Consider the following 21832-nt stretch of genomic DNA (forward strand, 5'->3'; position numbering starts at 1 on the left):
AATATCCTTTCGATAAAATATAAAGATATATCATCAGATAAAAAATATCGGGCCTGATAAAAATCGCCATTTGATAAAATACTACGCTTGATAATCCGATAAAAAATCGCCACTGCTAAAATATCGCGAAATATCATCCAATAAAAACTGCTGCTCGAATAAAATATCACGATTTATTGTCTTATAAAAGCCGCAGCCGCGATAAAACATCGTGATTTATCACCCGATCGCGTCGTCGCGCGCGATAAATTATCATGTTTTGGCATCGGGAAATTAGTTTGGGAAAATGTTTATGGCTGGAATATGTATAGGGTTGGCCTTCGTTTATGCTAGACCATAAATCGGTGCGTTAAAAACTTACTAAGGTATGGTATATCGCGATATTAAATAGGAGGTATTTTTTCATCGAATTATATAACGTGATATATTTTATCTGAAGGCAAATTTTTATCGGGCTGGAGATTTTTTTATGAAATTATACATCATGGTATTTTATCGGTAGGAGATTTTTATGGGCGATATTTGTATCGTCCGATACAAATATTGGTTTAGGATATCGTCATGTTTTAATGGATATCGGATGATATTTATGATGATTTTTTTGTTCTCGATATTTTTATCGATTTTCGTCCGAGATTTAATGACGATATATGATAATTGTTCCTTAAAAATGGTCTACTATTCGCTTTTACCGCAAGAAAGTCCCCGGGAACGAACCTATTTCGCCAAAATATTTCGAAGGAAATCCGTGACGCGCCATTTCTAAAGTAGAATGCGCCGCGGTTTTTTTAAATAACTCATCGTCGCTGATTGCTGCATTTGCGTAAGAAATAATTAAGCTTCTCCTCGTTTTCAATAATATTTTCGGTGAGAGCCCGTGCGTACGTCACTACGGGAATAATAGCCAATAATAAATATCCGTATTCATTTCAAATCAACAATGGAGCGTTCGTTATCTGCCATTTCTTGATTTATTTATGTTTGTTTTTACAAACGAGACAAGAGATTGCAATCATACAGGAGAGGAAAAGGAAATGAAAATTTGCTTTATATTAATCCAGAAGATGGGATGTTTGAAGCAGCTAATATGCCAAAAGTTCTCTGAATGACGAGAAGGATTTAAACAACTTTGAAGAGCTACTGAAAACTCTTCTTCAAATCATTTGTGAGTAAATTGACTGTTATCTGCTCTACATCATCCATCAAATTAACCCTTCTATTTTCCCTTCTTGAGCCATATGAAAAAGTTAAAATTTATTTTGGTTTCCTTTCTCACAGGTTTAACATCTTAGACAAATTGCAGTTGATCATACTGATGGAGTTTTCAGCCCATGCGACCAGATATATGTGTACAAATGAATTTGCTCGCTGCATCAATTGGGATGGAGAGCTTGGAAAAATTATGTTCAACAACCCCTACATCAATACCTTAAGGCTATATGCAGTTAGTATCAATTTTTCTATTTAATGTATCATCGAAATTAGATACTTTCAGCTTCTTGATGTTATTTTTTCCTTTGTTTGCAGTCCCACGATGGAAGAATTTCCCTGAGGATAAAGTAATGAAAACGAAGGCAAAGATTTAGCGGTGGTTCAAGACAATTGCTTAAGCAACTAGAGGCAACTGAAGGGAAAGGAAATGCAACAGAATCAACTGAAATGGCCAATGTAGATGATTTTTCTCGATTTGTATTTGAAGAGGGAGAAAAGGAACATTAAAAGGAAAATTAAAAACAAATCCTGAGGAATTTCTTCTTGTAAAATCTATGTGTTTTTTGTTGCAATAAACCCTAATAAAGGTTGAGTTTCATATCTGAAGTGTTTAATTATCCCTAAATGACAATCTAAATACAGAAATTATAGTATGAATTGTCATTAGAAAAACAAATAGATTTGGTCACAAATAGTCAAAGTGAGGTCAAAATGAGGTCAAAATGATAGGTAGTCATTTTAGGTCATATTGACATCATCATGAGTCACGAAGGATGTCATTTCAAGGGACCATTTTGAGGTCACCGTGACTACCAAGCCATGACTTGAAAATGACATCAAGATGATGTCATAATGACTTTTCATTCCTCCTTGGGAATTGGGACCGCACTAAACAAGCAGTCATACACAAAACAGTGGTGTGCGTCATTTCCATGCAAAACATAGCATTCTACCTCAACTAACATTTAAGTAGTTGGACACAAAGTAACAAGATATCAATACCATAGGAATGAAATTACATATAATTTAATGGCACAAGTGTATCATTGCAGTGTACACAGCTTACACAGTAGCTCGCTTGTGAACACTTCAAGAGGCAAATAAATACTGCAGCATGTAACAATCTCTCTGTGATGATTGGAGTAAAACAATGGAGTTGAACAATAATGGATAGCATTTCTTGTTGACAATGTGGAACAAAGAATACAGGAGTTTTGTAATGAAAATTGTGGCATTTGGGTGCATGCATTGTCGCTCCCAAATTTTTCACCGGAAGAACTTATGAAAAGTGTTTTTCATTTGTATTAAATAGATTTTTGCAATTATGGAGTAAAGTGAAAGTTATAAGCTACACCACTCACACAACTGGAGTACTGGTTAGTGCAGCTACACTATGCCACCATCTAATGGCGCAAGTAGACGAATGTAGAATTTTTTATGGAAATGACTCACACCATTGTTTTGGTTATGGCTGCTTCTTGATCGAAGCGCAGTTTTGTGAGGTACCAACTATTCAAGGTCAGAGGTGTTCCTTGTTGATGATAACAACAACTCACCTCTCGTGTCTTTGGCAACCAGATCATGTCCTCTCTTCAGGTGTACCCGCAGCTGGTAGAAGGAGTGCTGCCTGAGCGATGCTTCGTGCCGTCTTTTCGCCACATCCTCCAGGGAAGCCTGAGGAGACAATGGAAAACACGTTTAAGTACCACCAAAGTCATCACAGACACGTCTGACTACAACATCTAGAGTCAAAACAGCCATCTACCAAAGACAAAGTGTGCCAAACATCAGCAATGCAGCATATGACTTCCAACAGGTGAGCAACCAAGTATAACATTGAAGGTTGTGCGGGCCGGGCCTTACCCATCAAGCAAAGCCCGACCCTATCTAATTACTACGCACAACACGGTATCACAAAAACTTAGGAGAAGAAACTGACTGAAGAACGCAATCAAATCACGAACTCAAAAATCACTCTCACAGGTTTATGTCAAACATCACCCACATTTCAATTACTAATTTCTATGACACTAAATAAATGATAGTTTTCTGATTTAAAGTAAGAGCGAACTCAAAAATTTATTAATACAAGAAAATCTTTCATTTTATAAAAAAAATCAAGTCCACAAATAAGTTCAATCTTGAGGCACTTTCAATACACGTAGCAAAATGAGAATACTGGAACACTGCTAGTACTGATTTGAATCTGGCAAACAATTTTGTCGGCTAATGCACAGATTTGTTCCTCAAATCATATAATTCTCATACACCAAATAAGAGCTAGCCAGATAAGAAAGATAATATTTATCATGAGATAATGAAAATTACGTTATCTATACATAGAGATAAAAAGATCAAAATATTTTTGAGAGTTCTGATAGCATTTATGTAAAGTCAGTACCTCAAGAGTGTATATAAAAAGCAGGACTGAAATATAGAATGCTTTATAAATACCAATAAAAGCAAGACATGCAGCTTTTGCAGGTGCAAAGTGGACATGCAAAATAGGCTTGATAAATAGAGGGGCAAAGAAGACACTAAATATATAAGATAAAAAATATTATCACATAAACATTCTCTCTAATTTCTATCCACATGTTTGGAAATTATAATCCAATTCTCAACTAACCCTATAAAGAATAATGAAAAGTTCTTTCAGAATCAGAAGAATGGTAAAGAAATCGTCAATGACAACATTTAAAGAATTGCATTTCAAACAAAAGAAATGATACAAATGGGAGACTATCCTATGCTAGACAACTAGAGGATGCAAAATTTAATTATTTCACTCGAGCAGTTTCCTGTCTTAGTTTAAAAATTGGGCATACATATTTATATTTACCAGGTAATGCTGAACTCCAATTTCTAAGTCATGGTGTTAGTAGCAGACCTTAAAATAACGCCACTTTGTGCACCTCTGAATAATCAAGAGTTGCAGACGTAAAAAGGATTGAGACAAATATTACACATTTTTTTAATGTACGGCATTTAGCTGTCAAAGCAAAAGTTATTTGGATCAATGGGATAGGTTGTTTTACTTATGTGCAATCATGGGGACTTTGTAGGAAAAGGAATACTTCTGTATTAGGTACTTAAACATCTTACAGGGAAAGAAAAAGAAAATTATGACAGGAGTATCTGGAGAAACAACCAGACACATACTATGGTTGCATGATGAAGAATTTAATATTTAGGCCCTAAAAAATACAAAATCCTTTACTATAACTCATTTATCATAAATTAGCATGCAGCATAGTTCTCCAAAATACTATATGTATACGTATATCACTTAAATTTAGGGCATTTTGCAGGTATAGCGGAGCAGCAATATTCTTCAGAATAATAATTAAAAGAAAATTACAGTATTTCCAAATTGCTATCAAGTAATGAGAAATGACTAGTACAATATCATATGTCCATATAATGCACAAAAAACTGACTTTAGTAGATATCCTCAGATAATGTGGCAAGTATTCCAGAAATTCACGTGTAGTTATTATCATTAACTATTCAAAACATGTTTTTCACACATTAGAACAGATTTAACATTTAAAAATAACTGATTATTTAAAGTCTTGGAAATAAAGGAAAATAATTTAATGGAGAAAAAAAATACTTTGCCCTTTCATAATCTTTCATTTGAAGCTGAGAAACTACCTATTTCAAGATGAAATTGGAAATTTCTTTCAGTTCTACCTCAAAATATTCAAGTGTACTTGAATAATATAGCAATGCACATTAATTATTTAAGTAATGACGATTCAAACTCTGCCACATAATTGTGGTAAAAACAGCCAAAAGTCAATAGAAATGGATTCAACATTATTTGTTTCTGAAATATCAGAGATAAAAGGAGAAATATAAAACAATAATTATGAAGTGAGAACTCATTTTCTTAGGGTAACTACCTTTATTCTGTAATTGAAGGAAGTGTAAGCATACTCCAAGCTTTACTGAAGTTTCAGCAGAAATGATTTAAAGAAGGTTAAGATGACAATAAAGTATTCACGATAAAGTATAAATTTCTTGTGGGGAAAGGCCTCAAAAATTTTACAAAAAACTAATGCACATTTATCTACAGCATGCAAAAACTACAATATCTTTCAAAGGTTGATTATCAAGGTGAATAATGTGTTATTTCCACAACTACAATATGTGACAATTGAGTTCACTAAAGGATTTATCAATTTTAATTTACAGTGTGCTTCAAATACACTGCTACATTTTTAGCCAGGATATCCAAGCCTAACTTCATTATAAAATTTTATAAAAAAATAAGAAAAATTGTGCCAATTTGTTTGCCACATTTTCATTGAAATAAAAATTATTATTCACCGGTGACATGTCAGAGGGTCCAGGAACATCAGCTGGGCTTCCACTTACAATACCGCTTGCGACTGCAGATAACACGGAAGACCCTCCGCTTTCTCGCTTTGAGTCGAGGAGCATTCTCACCGCTGAACGAGCTTTGATACGAGGCGAGTCACCAGCAGATGGTTCCCCACTTGGCGCTCGAGAAAGCGCTGGATCGCTGCCTTTGGAGTCTGCAAGAAAAGAAAACCCCATATGAGGAATAATGATAGGATTAGACAGCCAAAAGCCACAGATGACATTTTTATTATTGATGAAAAATTTCTCGGGATTCCCACCGGGTGTGGTATTGGGTTAATTCTCCCAACGTTTCAATGGCTGAGTCTGCCATTGCCTTCAGGGGTTTACTCTTAAAGGTACTTTTTTACGGTACTTATTTATTAATAAATAGTAATTGAAACATAGGGAGAATTAACCCAATACCACATCCGGTTGGAATTCCAAGAAATTTTTCATCAATCTATACGCCGGGAAAACCTAAAATTTTACATTTTTATTACTATTAAAGTATTCTACCGATTAAGGCTCGTGGCTGAGCTTTAAGCCACCGAGTGCGTCCACTGGGTTGCGGATGGTGGGTCAACCTCTAGATATACAGGTTAGCTGCAATATAAGCAAGTTTGCTTGTCGAATAAGCAGCCGTGGACAAAAAGCGGCAGCATTCGAAGGTAGTATGGGTCTACACATGGGTAAGATAGCCCATCTAAATGCTACATTACACCTGTGAAGATGCCTTGACTTGGTGATGGGAGGCCGCCAACAAGTATGCCTCACATCACCCAGGGGAGAGGGCAGCAGAAGAGCAGGTGGTTATTTTTATTATTGAACAGAGAGAGGCTTCACCTCTGAGTGTGGCTACACCTGAATATGCAACCCAAGTACCATTAATTCCAATACAGCAAATCAAAATGATCATACTATTCTTTGAAGGCCTGGTTAGGAGATAAGCTTGCTTTGATCTCATCTAATTATGCAATATTTCTCTTTCATCCCTCAATAGCCTGGTATGGGCCTTGGCCTGCTGTACTATGGCCATTAAATCATCCCTGTCAACAGAGGCGTAGCCAGGAGTTCTGTTCAGGGGGTGGGGTCCAAAATCAGGGGTGAAAATTTATGAAAAACAGGGTACTAAGTTGAGGGTTTTAAACTAATTTTTACACTTTTCATGATTGAACAAACTTCATTTTTCAAAGTAATATTTCGTAAATTCATAATTTTTTATATTTTGGTTTTCTTTTGTGATGCAAAGTAAGTGTGCTTTTATATTTCGTGGGGGTCTGGACCCCCCCTTGCCTGTTGACTGCCTGTCGAGGATTCTGGATTGCCATCCATGAATTCCCACCTAATTAAGGTTGTGCTACACTTGTACAACCATGTTTGGAGCATTGCAGTCATCTTCTTATTTACACAGCCTTGATGTCAGCATACGTTTCTAGATTTACTCATCTGGTATTCTCGCTATTTGCAACAATCTAGATAACGTCAGGAACTCCGTGAACCTTAATATTTTTCTCCCTGTAATCCACTGATATATTTCTTCATCATATCTTATCTTAAATTTTGCTCACGATAGTCAGGTGGGCCATATTAGTGATATTGCTGGGTAAATCAGTGAGAGGAAGAAAGAGAATAGGATTTTTAAATAGGAAGAAAGGGAGTAGACCTAATTGTGAAATGAAGAGGGGGGGAGTTGAGACTGCCAGAAAACTTCTTGAATACTCCATGTAAACCTATCTCACCCAGCTGAATACTTAAAGAAAAATAACTCATATGCACTAAAGTAGTCGATATATCAGCTTTCGGTTTTTGCCTTAAATACTCAAGTAGCTAATACAGTTGAGGACCTCAAATCCGGAATCCCGAAACCCGGAAAACCCGAAATCCAGAACATTTGAAAATTCCTCTGCGTAGTGTTTTGACTTGCCACCTCGTGGCACCACTCTCCAAGCCTTGTTCTGGGATGAGTAGAAAGTTAGCACTTACTATGGACATACGCTAAGAACCTTGTCAGGGACACATAAGGATATCAAGTACAAGAGCCTGAGCACATGTATAAATTAATTAATTTACTAAATATACTATGAAGACCAGAAATCCAGAAAAACCAGAAATCCAGAAGCCCTTCGGCCCCAAGCTTTCTGGATTTGAGGTCCTCAACTGTACTACAGCCCTGTGTTTAATCCAATGTAAAATGTTTGTTAGTTAGTTCTTTGAGTTAGTCTAACTCTCTTACTGGAAAATGTATAAATTTTATCATTCCTGATCAAACAAGTCTTTCTTATACAGTGTTCAGTGTCCAATATAAAAACAAAATAATTTTTTACTGCAGATATTTGTTTATATTACGGCTGACATTTTCTGGAATCAGGATTGAAAATCTGTGGGAGTGAAAATGGAAATTGCCATCTGAGCAAAACGGTCAAAGACAATAAAATCATAAAATTCAACAATATTACAACCATACATTACATTCGACATCAGTATATTTTGAAATTACATGTTAATTTAAAAAATACTTTTCATAAATATTTGAAATTATAAACATGGGCTTACAACTGCCCCCCCAGAAGCGAAAATAAATTTAGTTCAAAACAAAAGTCATGAACAAATTTTCCTTTTGAATAAAAATTATATTAGTATAAGACATGGAACTAAAATAAAAATCATTATTTTTTCAAGCAAATAATCATAAAACTAATAAATTGCTGTCATAATTTCCTCAAAATTTTGGTTTCCTTAACCTTTTCTGTACAAAAAAGTTACAACTTGAATGACCACGGCTAGCTTTGCTAGTTTTGATTCTGGGTACAGCCATGCAGTGGCGCAGTGAGGGGGGGTTTTGGGGGATAAAACCCCCTCCCAGAGCTCAGAGAAACTTTTATGTTTAATCCATTTTACTTATTTAGATTAATATTACTTATAGAATAATGTAAGGATTATAAAAATATCCCTCAGAAGACCGTAAAATTCAACATTTACCTTAAATTTATTCCCGGGGGAACTCCCAACTCCCGCTTCCCCTGGCGGGTATGCCATACCGCATAAATCCCCATTTACCGCATAACTAGCCTTAATTTCTAGCTGCGCCCCTTGTAGCCATGAGTAAGAAAACTACAATTACAGCTTTAATGAAATGCTTTACATTTTAACTATTCAAACACAACGAAAATAAAATAATGAATAAAAAAATTACTAAACAAGATAAGGGGGATGTACCTTGGTGAGTGGCGAGCAGCCTGTGCCTCGGAGACTGCGTGAGAGGCGTGGCCGAACTGCTGTGCTCGGATGAGTTGTCCGCCGCGTAGTCCGTTGTGCTGTCCCTCCTGAGGCGGCGCGTCGGCTCCCTCCCCACCCTCTCTTCCCCTCCTCCGCCGTCGTCCCCCCCTCCCCTCTCCCCCTCCTCCCACGAGCCGCCCTCCGCCGCCGCCGCGGCCGCCTGCTCCTTGCGCCGCATCGCGCGCCTTTCCTTACTCCGACTCCGGCCGAACCGCGTCTGCAGGAAGGAACAAATGGGCTGCGAGGAGGACGACGAGGCGGGAACAGCGGCGTCAAATGGGGTTGGTTTCATATGGGAGGCGTTAAAATCACCGAAACAGAAAGACACATGCGGCCGATTCAACGGCAAAAATCATATCAAATCAAATATAACCAGATAAATCAAATGGCGCAACTTATATCACTTAATCTACAGAACAAACGAGAGAAATCAGAGAAAAGTGGGCTACATTCTAGTCACAGAAAATCAGACGAAACAGTGATTGCGGCAAAATTAATAATGTAACCTGATTATCAGTGCAACTAATGGAAGAAACCTGTTATAAGAGATAGCAAACAAATGTATTCATGGTGAAACAAAAAGTAATCAAATCAAATGTAACCATGGAAATCGATTGGTGCAACTTATATAGCTAAATCTACAGAACAAACAAGAGAGAATGTAGGACTTTTCCAGGCGAATGGTGGCAGTAAATTCTTCTCGGAATTTCATCCGGGTAACCTTCACAAGCTCTATCGCACAATGTAGTCCAGGAAATGAAGCTCATAAAAGTGAAAAACCTTGCAATTTTTTCAAACTGAATCGATTTGCACCAAAATTTGGGAATAGACTAATTATACCCCCTACTTCAAAATCTATATCATGCCGAAGGGCGCTTTTTATTTTTTAGGGGTGAAAACTACCCCTAAAAGCTTGAACTTAAAAAATTATTTTTTAAAGCTAAATACGAGTAAAATATAGTTTAAATTATTTGTATAATTATTTTTTTTGTTTGGAAAATAATTTTAAGGCGTTTCAACCCATAATAATCAATCCTTATTGGGGGTTAATGTAAAAAAGAATTTTCAAACTGAATCGATTTTCATAAAAATTTGTGATTATACTAATCATACCTCCTTTAAAAATTTTTTTCAAACCGAATCGTTTTGCATAAATATTTGGGATTAGACTAATCATACCCCCTACTTCAAAATCTATATCATGCCGAAGGGCGCTTTTTATTTTTTAGGGGTGAAAACTACCCCTAAAAGCTGGAACTTAAAAAATTATTTTTTAAAGCTAAATACGAGTAAAATTTAGTTTAAATTATTTGTATAATTATTTTTTTTGTTTGGAAAATAATTTTAAGGCGTTTCAACCCATAATAATCAATCCTTATTGGGGGTTAGTGTAAAAAAGAATTTTCAAACTGAATCGATTTGCATAAAAATTTGTGATTATACTAATCATACCTCCTTTAAAAATTTTTTTCAAACCGAATCGTTTTGCATAAATATTTGGGATTAGACTAATCATACCCCTTTCTTCAAAGTCTATATTATGCCGAAGGGCGCCTTTTATTTTTTAGGGGTGAAAACTACCCCTAAAAGCTAAAACTTAAAAAATTATATTTTAAAGCTAAATACGGGTAAAATTTTGTTTAAATTATTTGTATAATAATTTTTTTTTGTTTGGAAAATAATTTTAAGGCGTTTCAACCCATCATAATCAACCCTTATTGGGGGTTAATGTAAAAAAAAATATTTATCACATTCTATCTTCTTATTCACTTTCTTACTCCTTTTATTATGTATTCACTTTTTTCTCTCATGATTTTAATCACTGCACAGAAAAGATATAACAATAGGATAAACAGAACAAACTTCGTCATGGTAACATAAACAAATAAATGTACATTTATGTAGACATTACATGAAACACAATCAAACGGAGACTGTATGGCTTCCAGTCTTCCCACCACATGCATGCTCACAGGTAAGCGAGAGCTCACATACTCACACATGTGTATGTATATATACATCTTATGGGTATGTGCGTTTATTTTGTAGCAAATTTGAGTGTGTCGTTAGCTTCTAACGTAAAGTACAAAAAGTATATGCTGATTATGAGGAATATTATGCTCTGAATTGTGGATTTCGAATTTTTCGAAAATAAATTTGATTGGTATTTCAAGCATAGCTCCTTTATTTTTTATTATAGAAAGTTCATTTAAATTGTATTTTGTAGGGATTTTATTGACTAGAAGGTCATATGAATTAAATTTTTTTCGAGTCATTAAATTTGAAAGGGGAGGGATTTAAGGGTTTAAATAAGGTGGAGCTGGAGGTGGAAATAGAGGTTTTAATTATCAATATCTCACCAAATATTTATTGTATAGAAAATTAAAACACACTCAAATATTTGAAAATAAAGAAGCTACAATTTATTACTCTAGCATTTTTTTCATATCTCCAGTTTTTTTGGAGTTATTTTGAAAAAAAGAGCATTTTTAACGAAATTGTAGAAAATGACTTTTCACTTTTTCCTCCAATTTTTTCAAAATTTAGAGTTGTAAATTAAAAAAACTTCTAGGATCAATTAACAATACTTAAATAAAGAGAAATACTGAAGGGCATTGATCAATTTTGTCTAGTGTGGTAATAAGGAGTTGTTTTCACTGATTTTTTCGTACAAAAAAGTAGGGACTGATCTTATTTTTAATCATAACTCGCTCAAATTTCATGATAAAAAATATTTGTTCTCATTATAAGGAAGTTTTTTAAAAACACTTTTAAGCAGATCATATAATTTTTCCTCGAAAATTATATTTTTCCCGCTATTTGGTATTGAATCTTTCAAATTTAGCGTATGACAAACAATAGATAACCATCAACGAGTTGTAGCTCGGTCCGAATTGGTCATAAAGGTAATATAAAATAAGATTTTTATTTAATTTTTTACAAGCTACAGTTTTGTAATTCACAATTTTCTAATAAAATTAATACTTTTCAAGTTATTTGCCTATAATCGATTAAAATCGTTGATTTTTTCGTCAAAAAACTGTTACTTTCAATTGCTAATAACTCGAAAAATATTAATTTTACGCAAAAAATGGAAAGAACATTTTATTCTTACAATTCAATTTTCTATCGATTCCTGTGGTCAAAATATAATTAAATATTTCCACCCCCGAGATGGGGTGGAAACCACCCCCAGGGTAAAAGCGCCCGTCGGCATGATATAGATTTTGATTCTTGGTATATTCCCTACTTATTGTGAAAATTTCAAGAAAATCGATTCAGTTTGAAAAAATTGCAAGCCAAAATGCTTCATTTCCTGGACTAATGGGCTGAAATCGAAAAAAGCTGCCCAAAAATCGCTGTAGTCTTAAGTATAGCTAAATTAATGAAACTATAGGCGAATTGTGTATTTTAAGAATACAATGAAACTTATTTAGGATGATGTAGTCCACAATATTGTTTAGGAGGGCAATTATAATTAAAAATAGGTACACGTGAAGCGGGAATCATAGTTGCCAGGGGCAACTCGAAAATTTGATGCGGGAGTATCAAGGGAAAGATAAAATTTCTTCTATTGTTAACAGCGATGTAGCTATTTAATAGATTTTGCATGCATCGGTGCCGACGTTTCGATGGAATTCTTCTCCATCTTCATCAGGGTCGATGAGGAGGAAATTAAAAAGGAATCATCGGCCCTCATGATGATTGAAAAGGATTTCATCGAAAAGTCGGCAGTGGTGAAGACTGAGGACATTCACCAGATGGTATCCCAAGAAGAATTTACTGCCAAACAAGAGAGAAATTAAGGAAAAGTACACTACACTTTATTCACTGACTATCAGTGAATACATTGACTGTGGTAACATCCATAGTGTAACTTCATTATTTACGCAACCAAAGAAGGCAATATAATTGAAAATTAACATTATTTTCAATATCATAAAGCAACTTATATTGATCAATCGACAGAAAAAAGAGAGAAATCAGAGAAAATTGTAGTACATGCTAGTCACTGAAAATCAGATGAAACACTGATTGTGGTAACATTCATAATGTACCTTAATTATTGGTGCAACCAAAGAAAACAATACGATTGAAATTAAGATAATTTGCAATCTTATGGCGCAACTTATATAGTTCAATCTACAGAAAGAAATTATAAAAAATTACCCTACATTCTAATCGCTGAAACTCGGCTAAAACAGTCATTGTTGCAAAATTAACAATGCAGCTTAATTATTGGTGCAGCCAAAAGGAAGAAATATGAGCGACATTATGATAATTTGCTATCTCATCTTATCAAATAATATAAAAAATCCTATTTCCAGCGTATTTACCCAAAATAATTATTTTACTCAACCTACAAAACGAACATGATTGAAATTGAAGTAACATGCACTTAAACTTATTAGTAAAACATAAAAAACCAAATTGATTGTGACAAAAAATAGCTATTCTAATTTTTCCCAAACATTGGCATCAACACGAGTGAAGTTAATAAGCTATGTATAAAAGTAATGATTACACGACAAAGCTTCATTGTCAGAGATTAAGAGAAGAAATTAATGATAAAAATAATTTTTCTCACCCAATGAAACCAAAAGACCCAAAAAAATGTATGCACTACAGTCAATGGCAACAGAAAATTTATGCAAATCATTTTTATATTATCAAAGAACCAACATGAGGGATCGTAAAGAAAAATTCTCTAAATTCTAGTCAATGATAAGCAGGGCAAAACTTAATCGTCACATACTGGTTAAAAAATAAATCGTGCACTTTATTTTGCTAAACCAATTAAACCAACACGAGTAAAGGTTAATTATAATATGCAGAATTCTAGTCTATAAGAACCAAAACAAATCAGATGGTCAAAAACTGGAAAAAAATCAGAAATTATGTTCAAATCGTGGTTAAAATTTCAAACTGAATTATGCGATATAGTATGTAAATTAGACGAAGAGAATACATTGAAAAAAAAACCTAACACGCAGAAGAAATTATTTTTAACCGAAGTACTCAGTATATTGCAGACGTATTACGAAAATCGTTGAGCGGTATATTTTCGAGATATTTGGAAGGTTGCTATGCAACGAACAAATAAACTCATATCTGAAAATATGATTTTAACCGACGGCTTCAAATATTGCAACGTAATGCGAGAATTTTCTACTGTTGTGTACCGCTTGTAGTGACAAAAGATAGCCATACTTACAACTGGCTATGATGCAAGTTGAAAGGTTGATTTAAGATATAATAACGAAAGAAGCACGGTCGAAAACTAAATGGTTTTCATTTATTCACAATATATCTCCTGTTTTCTGCACGCACCCTGGTATTATCACATTCTTCACCGAAACCTCGAAAAATTCACAAGTTAGGTGCGAAATAGAGGTTAGGTAGATGATGTGGCAATAGGGAAATTTGAATTCCTCACAGATGATATTGCCACTACATGAGAGATTTTCTAAGAAAAGATCCAAAACAACACTGTTCACAGATATGTTTACAGTTCGACTGACGAGGGAATACTTCGGAGCACCTTCCACTTACTCCTTTACTTTCACGAATAACTTAGAGATAAAGCCCGCAGAGCTCATTAGCAGTGCCCCTATAGCCATAGTAGATAAATATCGGCCGCGCAAGAAAGGCTCAGCATATGGGTCAATGCAAGCAACTTAGAGTGAATTCTTGGTGACTGTATACAAAAAACTAGTCCCGAGCTTTGGCATTATCAAGAGACAGCAACGAAGAAGTCGGTCGCCGCTTACTGTAATCGCAAGTAAAATAGTCAGACATAGACAAATGTCAACACTCACAGAAGGCCACAGATGGAATACTGAGGCTAGCAGAAAGATTAGTTAAAAATGTCCACGATAAACATGCTGGTGTAACTGAATTAATTAGTAATGTAGTATGGTAAAGTCAAACCGATTGAAGGGAAAAATTTAGATTTAAGTTTTTTGCGAAAATTTCAAGTAGAATACTTTATGCCTGATGTTCAATATACTTTGAGGGAGTCTAATTATTATTACTGTAGAAAGGATAGCAAGGATGATATTCGGGAAATAGACTACAGAAACGATGGATTCAAGATGTCGTTTTTTCCGCAAACAATAATAATAATACAATAATATAACTTTATTCCACTCATATGCAAATACACTACAACAGAAAATCCTTTAAGTATGGAGGAATATATAGGTACCCATTGTGAAATCGTTTTGGGGCTACCATCATACACTGCTTATACAGGACTGGTGCTATCAATACATGGCAAATGATTTTCTTTCGTTGAATTCAGTGATATTTTTTTCTTATTATTTGCATTCAATTTTGATATTCCAGTAATGTACATGCACACAATACTAATTCACATGGTAACTAACTTGCTTTTAGAAACACATAACAATTACATACATGAGTACAATATACCTTGCATTGAGAAAAATTTATGCTACCTTTCTAAGCAAAAACTCTACTTCCTCATAGCGCATAATCCATTTTTAACATATGATGTAAATCCCCATTTTTTCTCCCAATAAGGGACCATAATTTCTGCCATAGTTTAGCTCTAGGATAGCTTGACCCAGACTAGGCAAAATAGGCTCTCCATGTAAGATTAATAACTTCCTATATTAGTAAGTAGTCTCTTATTACAGTATTCTACCGATTAAGGTAGGTTTCCATGGAGTACTAAAGAAGTGATCTGGGAGCCTCCCTTTACTTCCGGCGCTACCTTCTCCAGTTCACTGTAAGGCCTACTCCCTTTCAATCTATCTAAAAATCCTATTCTTTTCCTTCCCCTCCCTCGTTTCCCATCTGATAACTGAATATTGTACTTGGCCACTTCCTTGAAAATATCAACTATTTCTCTCAAATTAAAATTTAGGCTGGAAATAGTTTATCTTGATAAATCAACAGCTAAATGATAGAATATTATGAAATCAGTATATAAAAATTATTCAGAGCCTTATTAAAAGTTTTCAAATTATTCTTCGATTCACAGAGTTTTGAAGGTGTTTGAAATCATTACACTCAGGAGGTTGACCTGGAAGTAATTCCGTCACATATAAATTTTGGACATATTTAGAAGGTATTTCGACAATTAATTTTATTTCTGCATACGAACATCACCTTCATAAATGTTTTTTGATCATGTACAGTTAGCAGTTTTGCATTTTTTTGTATTAATACAATTATATCGAAATATCCTATCGCACAGTTTCCTCTAAAGGTAATACCGTCAATAATGGAAATGCCCATTGAAATCAAAAGCAAGTAAGTATGCTAAATGTCAAGCCGATCATAAAATGGGAAATGGGTTAAAAAATCAATTACAAGACTCCATCGACGAAATGGACAAACAGACGAAGCATGTTAATCGTGTATTTCCATGTTAATCGTGTTATTAATCAAGTTAAAAAGCGTGTATTACCAAAAATTGCATTTTGTTTAAATCCTGACGATTCTTCTTCTTCGTGAGGGCAAAATTTAATTATTATTATAGTATTCTACCGATTACGGTAGGTTTCCATGGAGAACTAAAGAAGTGATTTAGGAGCCTCCCTTTCCTTCCAGCGCTGCCTTCTTCAATTCACTGTAAGGCCTACTCCCTTTCAATCTATCTAAAAATCCTATTCTTTTCCTTCCCCTCCCTCGTTTCCCTAACATTCTACCCTCTAACACCATTTTCAACATCCCCTCCCCGCTAAGTATTCGCTCCATTCACACATTCTGTCTCCTCCGTACCTCATCTAAGAGCTGCCTTTGATAAAATTAAAAATAGAAAGTAAGAAGCATTCAAATAAACAATATCGTCAAAATCAGCCAATCAGAATCATCACTAGATCCCGGTTTCTACAACTTCAATCTTGTAACCAAGAGCACAAACCAAAATTCTGTCATTTTCACATTTCACTCCGGGCTCCAACCTTCACGACGACCGTCAACTCACCAAACAAAGAGGGACCCTCTCTATTTTGGACTTGCTTCGAGATATGTCAATTAGATAAAGGGGCTGTGTATGTCTTCGAGTGACCTTGTAATCTTAAGAGAAATCACTCTCCCGTCAGAGGCAACCGTGACGTCTGCTTTACCAACGCTCGAAATATCCCAGCGTTCTTGGCGTTCTGTTACTAAATTCTTCAGTGTTGAGAACAGGTATGGCATGGTATTAAGGCCGTTTTACCCACGGAACGTACTTGCACAATATGACGCGTGTACGAATGCGCAGTCAAAATTGTGTCGTGTAAAAGCCGTTTTACACGTGGCACGGAATTGAGCAGGTTGGAACAGCATTAATTTCTAAAATGGCGTGGAATTGCGCGAATGCATGAACGAAATTAGAACAGGGGCTATTTTTCCATCTCACGTCCACGCCTTCTCCCATGCGTTCTAGCCATTCACCGCTTTAAGGCCGTTTTACACGGGGCACGTACTTGCACAACCTGACATGTGTACGAAGGCGCAGTTAAATTTGCGCCGTGTAAAGCGGTGAATTTCTAGAACACATGGGAGAATGCTGGATGTGAGATGAAAAAATAGCCCCTGTTCTAATTTCGTTCATGCTTTCGCGCAATTCCACGCCATTTTAGAAATTAATGCAGTTCCAACCTACGCAATTCCGTGCCTCGTGTAAAACGGCCTTTAGGAGGACGCAACCGACAGCGATAGACAGGTGATGTGGGAAGGGCAGACAAGAAAGGGTGGAGAGAAACTCGGCGACAGCATTAGTCTACTCTGATCGAAGGGCACCAAGGGAACCAACGATTAACGTCTTACACGACGGACGGAATTAGGCATGGACAAATATCGGTCAAAATCGATGTTTTGAGCAAGGGTCAATCCATTTCAAATAACCCAATATAAATAAAGTTTGTTGCTCGATATTTTTAACTATCCTGATTTTTTTACCATTTGTTCCCTACAACTACACAATCATAAAACACTATTTGAAAAAAATTTACAAGGCATACTTTTTTTGGCAGCCATTTTTAAAATGGCGCCTGACCAAATTTTGATGAAAAACGTGGTGTGCATAAAGTTTAATTTCGAAGCTATTTTAAAAGATATCAGAATAATTAAAAAACAAGCGTGTTAAGCATGAAGAGAACTTTAAGAAACCATTTTTTTTTTAATTTTCTGTCATAAAGGACAGTCAATCAAAATCTTTCCGTAAACACTAGGGAAAAATTTGTCAATACTAACTTTTCAACGCCATAAATGTTTACGAAGGAAACCAGACTCATAAATAAAATGTTATTTCTGAGTTGAACACGAAAAAAATACTTGCAGTATTTGTTTAATTACTGAGAATGCACTCCTTTTTTCTAGAGCTTATCAAACAATTATCGAAAGCCTAAAAGCGTCGATTTTCGTAGGTCAATATCTAAAACGGGACTGAATGAAAGCAATGGAAATTTTACAGAATGCCCTTTATGCACATAAAAATATCTCACAAAAAACTTATGACTGAGATTCCACTACATTTAGTGTAGTGGAACAGTGAAGTTTAGCAAAAAGCGTAACCATTCTGCACGCTCCTGTAGTGCAAACAAGGTCTCGTGCAGTGGAAGTTAGCACTCAAGGGCTTGATAAAATAATAACATAATAACATAAACAATAAGTATTATCTAAAACATTAAATTTACATTTAAAATTGTATTTTTTTAAATTTAGGACTACATTACATTCATATTAAAAGTTTATTTAAAAATAGAAATATTTTGCATTGTCTGCATCGTTGCAATTGATTTTAAAGCTAAATGAAAAAATTCTACAAAAATCGAATTTGAACCAAAAGATCGATTTATCGAAAAAATCGACGGTTCTTTCAGTAGTTTGTTCTAAAACGTGTTTATTATTCATTTGAAAAACACTAAAAATTATCATTTGAGTAGTAGAAAAAATCAACTCAGGGTAGATGCTTGAATTATCAGAAGTACAAATCCACAAATGCACGCACATTTAAGATTTGGAATTACCACTTGAATCCATTTCGCTTCCCTAATTTTTGTTGAAGAAAGATCATCTCAATGAGATGCTTTCTTTATGAATGAAGGCGTGTTCTTCCAATTTTATTGGCCTTGGAGTAAAATCTTTCATATAGGACGGATGATGTCATCACAAGCCGGTGTCAGTAACGCTGCTGAGATCAAACTGATGAGAAATGGTCGAGATAGAAGTTGAAAAAACAAGTTTGGATCAGTGGCGGATACATTGGGGGGCGCGCCCCCCTTGCGGTTTCGCCCATATTGCCAAACATTGCGGAACCACAATTGTAACTTTTTAATATCATAAAATGGCATTGTCTTGTATATGTGTATATTCAGTTCCAATAAAACTTTCATAAACTTAGCATGTGACTTGATTATTTTTTATTACGATAAAGGGTAATTCAAGATATCTTTAGCGCCCCCCTTGAGTTTTTTCTGTACCCGCTCCTGGTTTGGATCGAAACTCGAAGATCATGATTCGATCTCGATTTCGACAATGTTTGACTATTACAGCCTTATATTTAATGCCTTTTTAAGCCTTATTGTGAATTGAAAAGTGAAGTCCATGAAGTATACCTTTAAGCAGGGAGGGAAAACTGCTAGAATATTTCTTACGTACTCCGCGTAAGCCTAATTTAATGGGTAGAATACTGCAATAATGATATGCTCTCCAATGTCTGCGAATTGTCAACAAACACCACAGCAGGCAACCCGCATACCATTCAAATCTCTCCCTCCTAAAACAAATTTCAGGGACAGTGCCTAGAAATAGCCACTTGGCCAGATGTTGTGTCCAAAAAATACTCACACGGGTGATTTATGATTGCAACGGATTTATTTCGTACTTTCAGTTACATTCGGGTGTGGCCAGGGATGCGTCCGTGCATCCCGGATGAGGTAGTTGACTGGCGTGCTGAGTTCCCAAAAAATGGCCGCCGCTCACAAAACACTCGAGCAACGAAAATACACAACAACTCCTCCCCCCTTAGTTAGTTACACAACTCACAAAAAAAAAACTAACAATAGAAGGAAATTATGGAAGAATCACACAAACAAAATGATAACTCGCTATAAAATTCATCAGGATAGAATATTGACTACCTTTAACGGTTCCAAAATCCTTAGCAGCTCTACAAACGACGTTCAATGTTCTTGCTTGGACACCAATGGAATAGGATTCAGGAATAAGTCCTCCGCCGAAATGTCACAACGGAATATGGGGAACAGGAGTCAGATAAGTGCGTTGGAAGAAAAAGTGTGCGCCGTTCGTATATAGACCTCTCCTTATCTTTTCAGCGTACTATCGGTATTCATAACGGGAACCACTGTTCCTCACAGTGCCCTCTTATTTGACTTTCGACTTGCTTATAAAAAGCTATTTTACGATAGCCGTACAGTCTACTGCCTGCATGCTGGACTGTGTGAAAGTTTTTAAATATTTTTTTTGGTCAGATGAAGGTACTCATGAAAGTAACCTCATTACAAACAAACGTAAAATTTTTATGGAAAATTTATATATTTTATAAAGTATCATAGTGGAATTTGAGGTACATTTCTCTGTAATTCGATTATGTAAGTATACATACATCATAGAGTATAGTAATAAAAAGGTTATTAAGCCTGTAATGGTCATTGAAAAATGAAAATGTATTTACACACGGATTTTTAAAGCTCTTTTTAAACATTTCCTTGCTGAGAAAAACCCAAGGCATTCATGAAATATGTTGAAACATTGACATTGTTTGTTGTTATAAATGCACAGAATGGAAATTCTGAAAAATATGCGAAACCTTGGAGCTGAAGGTTTGCACGAAAGATTTTCACGACAAAAAAAATAGAATATTAGCATTTCGACTTATTTAGTTTCACCAGGGACGGCAAGTGAAACGAAACGAAACAGAAAAATTTCCATAGTTTCGTTCCCGGGAGAGTAATGTGAAAACGAAATGAAATGGACTTAAACTAGGGAGCTAAACTCAGGGTCGAAACTAAATTGAAGTCTAAACAACTTTGGGTCGAAACTAAACTAAAACTCTGTGACGAAACGAAACGCAGATAATGTTTCTCACCGGAGGGATCCCGTGATACACCTTAGAACAGTTTAGTTTTGACCCACACACCGAGTACGAAGTATGATTGAATGAAGTAAAGGCTCGGCCTACCGCCATTAGATGCATGTCGCACTCATATTTTTACCACTAACAGGAGAAAGGTGAACGAAAACTGACCATTCGATTTTTTATGCTCACTGTTTTAACCTCTCTACACGCATGTTACACGTAAGGGTGGAAATTATTCCCTCTTATCCCCCTTTAGTTTATCCTCGTTTAATTTAGTTTCGTTCCTGGGAGTAAAGTTTCGTCCCGGGTAGAAACTAAACTTCTTGGTGATTTAAATTTCGTGTGAGAACGAAACTAAACCCAGTCCTCGTTTTTTCGTTTCCCTCCGGGTCGAAACGAAGCATTTTCCTTTCGTTTCACTAGCCATCCCTGCGTTTAACTAAAGGCCGAGACACAATGAACGCTAACGTGAGACGCGAGCCGTTAACGGGAATCGGTAAAAATATGGCGGAAGGGAAAGCTAATGGAAGGGACACAACCACCGTTTACGGAGAGTACGTAAACGCGAGAGAAGGGCAACTTTCATCTCTGCCCGTGTCCCGTACACGGAAAGCCAATCACAGCGATACAGCATTGTTGGCGCCCATTGCTGAATATAGCAGTTGTTGTTGTCGTGCAACGTGAGCTGAAGAGAAGTCAGTTAAGGTAAGCCATTACTTAATTTAATTTACGTGCATACTATCCTCGTCGATTTCGAACATTCTTCAAAACTCTTCCTACACACAAACGAAAAGACTGAAGACCACAAACAAAACCACTGCGCGGGCGTTAGTCAATTTTTTTTCCGGCCACGGGAACGTCAATTATGACCGCACGATAGCGTTGCCCGTCTCACGTTCTCCCGGATCCCGTATA

At 35.7% G+C, this 21832-nt stretch overlaps 1 protein-coding gene across 4 annotated transcripts in view; it reads right to left on the minus strand.

The window, feature by feature from the left end:
- LOC124169842 (multiple C2 and transmembrane domain-containing protein) overlaps positions 1–21832 on the minus strand; it is a 251284-nt gene that overhangs the window by 190203 nt on the left and 39249 nt on the right. For 2 of the 4 annotated variants that reach the window (XM_046548629.1, XM_046548627.1), the window contains exons 2-4: positions 8800–9097; positions 5548–5756; positions 2769–2886 (exon numbers count right to left, since the gene is read on the minus strand). In XM_046548629.1, coding sequence (XP_046404585.1) covers positions 2769–2886; positions 5548–5756; positions 8800–9037 — 565 coding nt within the window. In that variant the 5' untranslated portion in view covers positions 9038–9097. Of the gene's footprint in view, positions 1–2768; positions 2887–2977; positions 3456–5547; positions 5757–8799; positions 9098–21832 lie in introns of those variants that run through there. The other 2 variants (XM_046548628.1, XM_046548631.1) reach the window with 2 other exon arrangements.

This window comes from Ischnura elegans, chromosome 12, assembly GCF_921293095.1.
Source record: "Ischnura elegans chromosome 12, ioIscEleg1.1, whole genome shotgun sequence".
Taxonomy (NCBI): domain Eukaryota; kingdom Metazoa; phylum Arthropoda; class Insecta; order Odonata; family Coenagrionidae; genus Ischnura; species Ischnura elegans.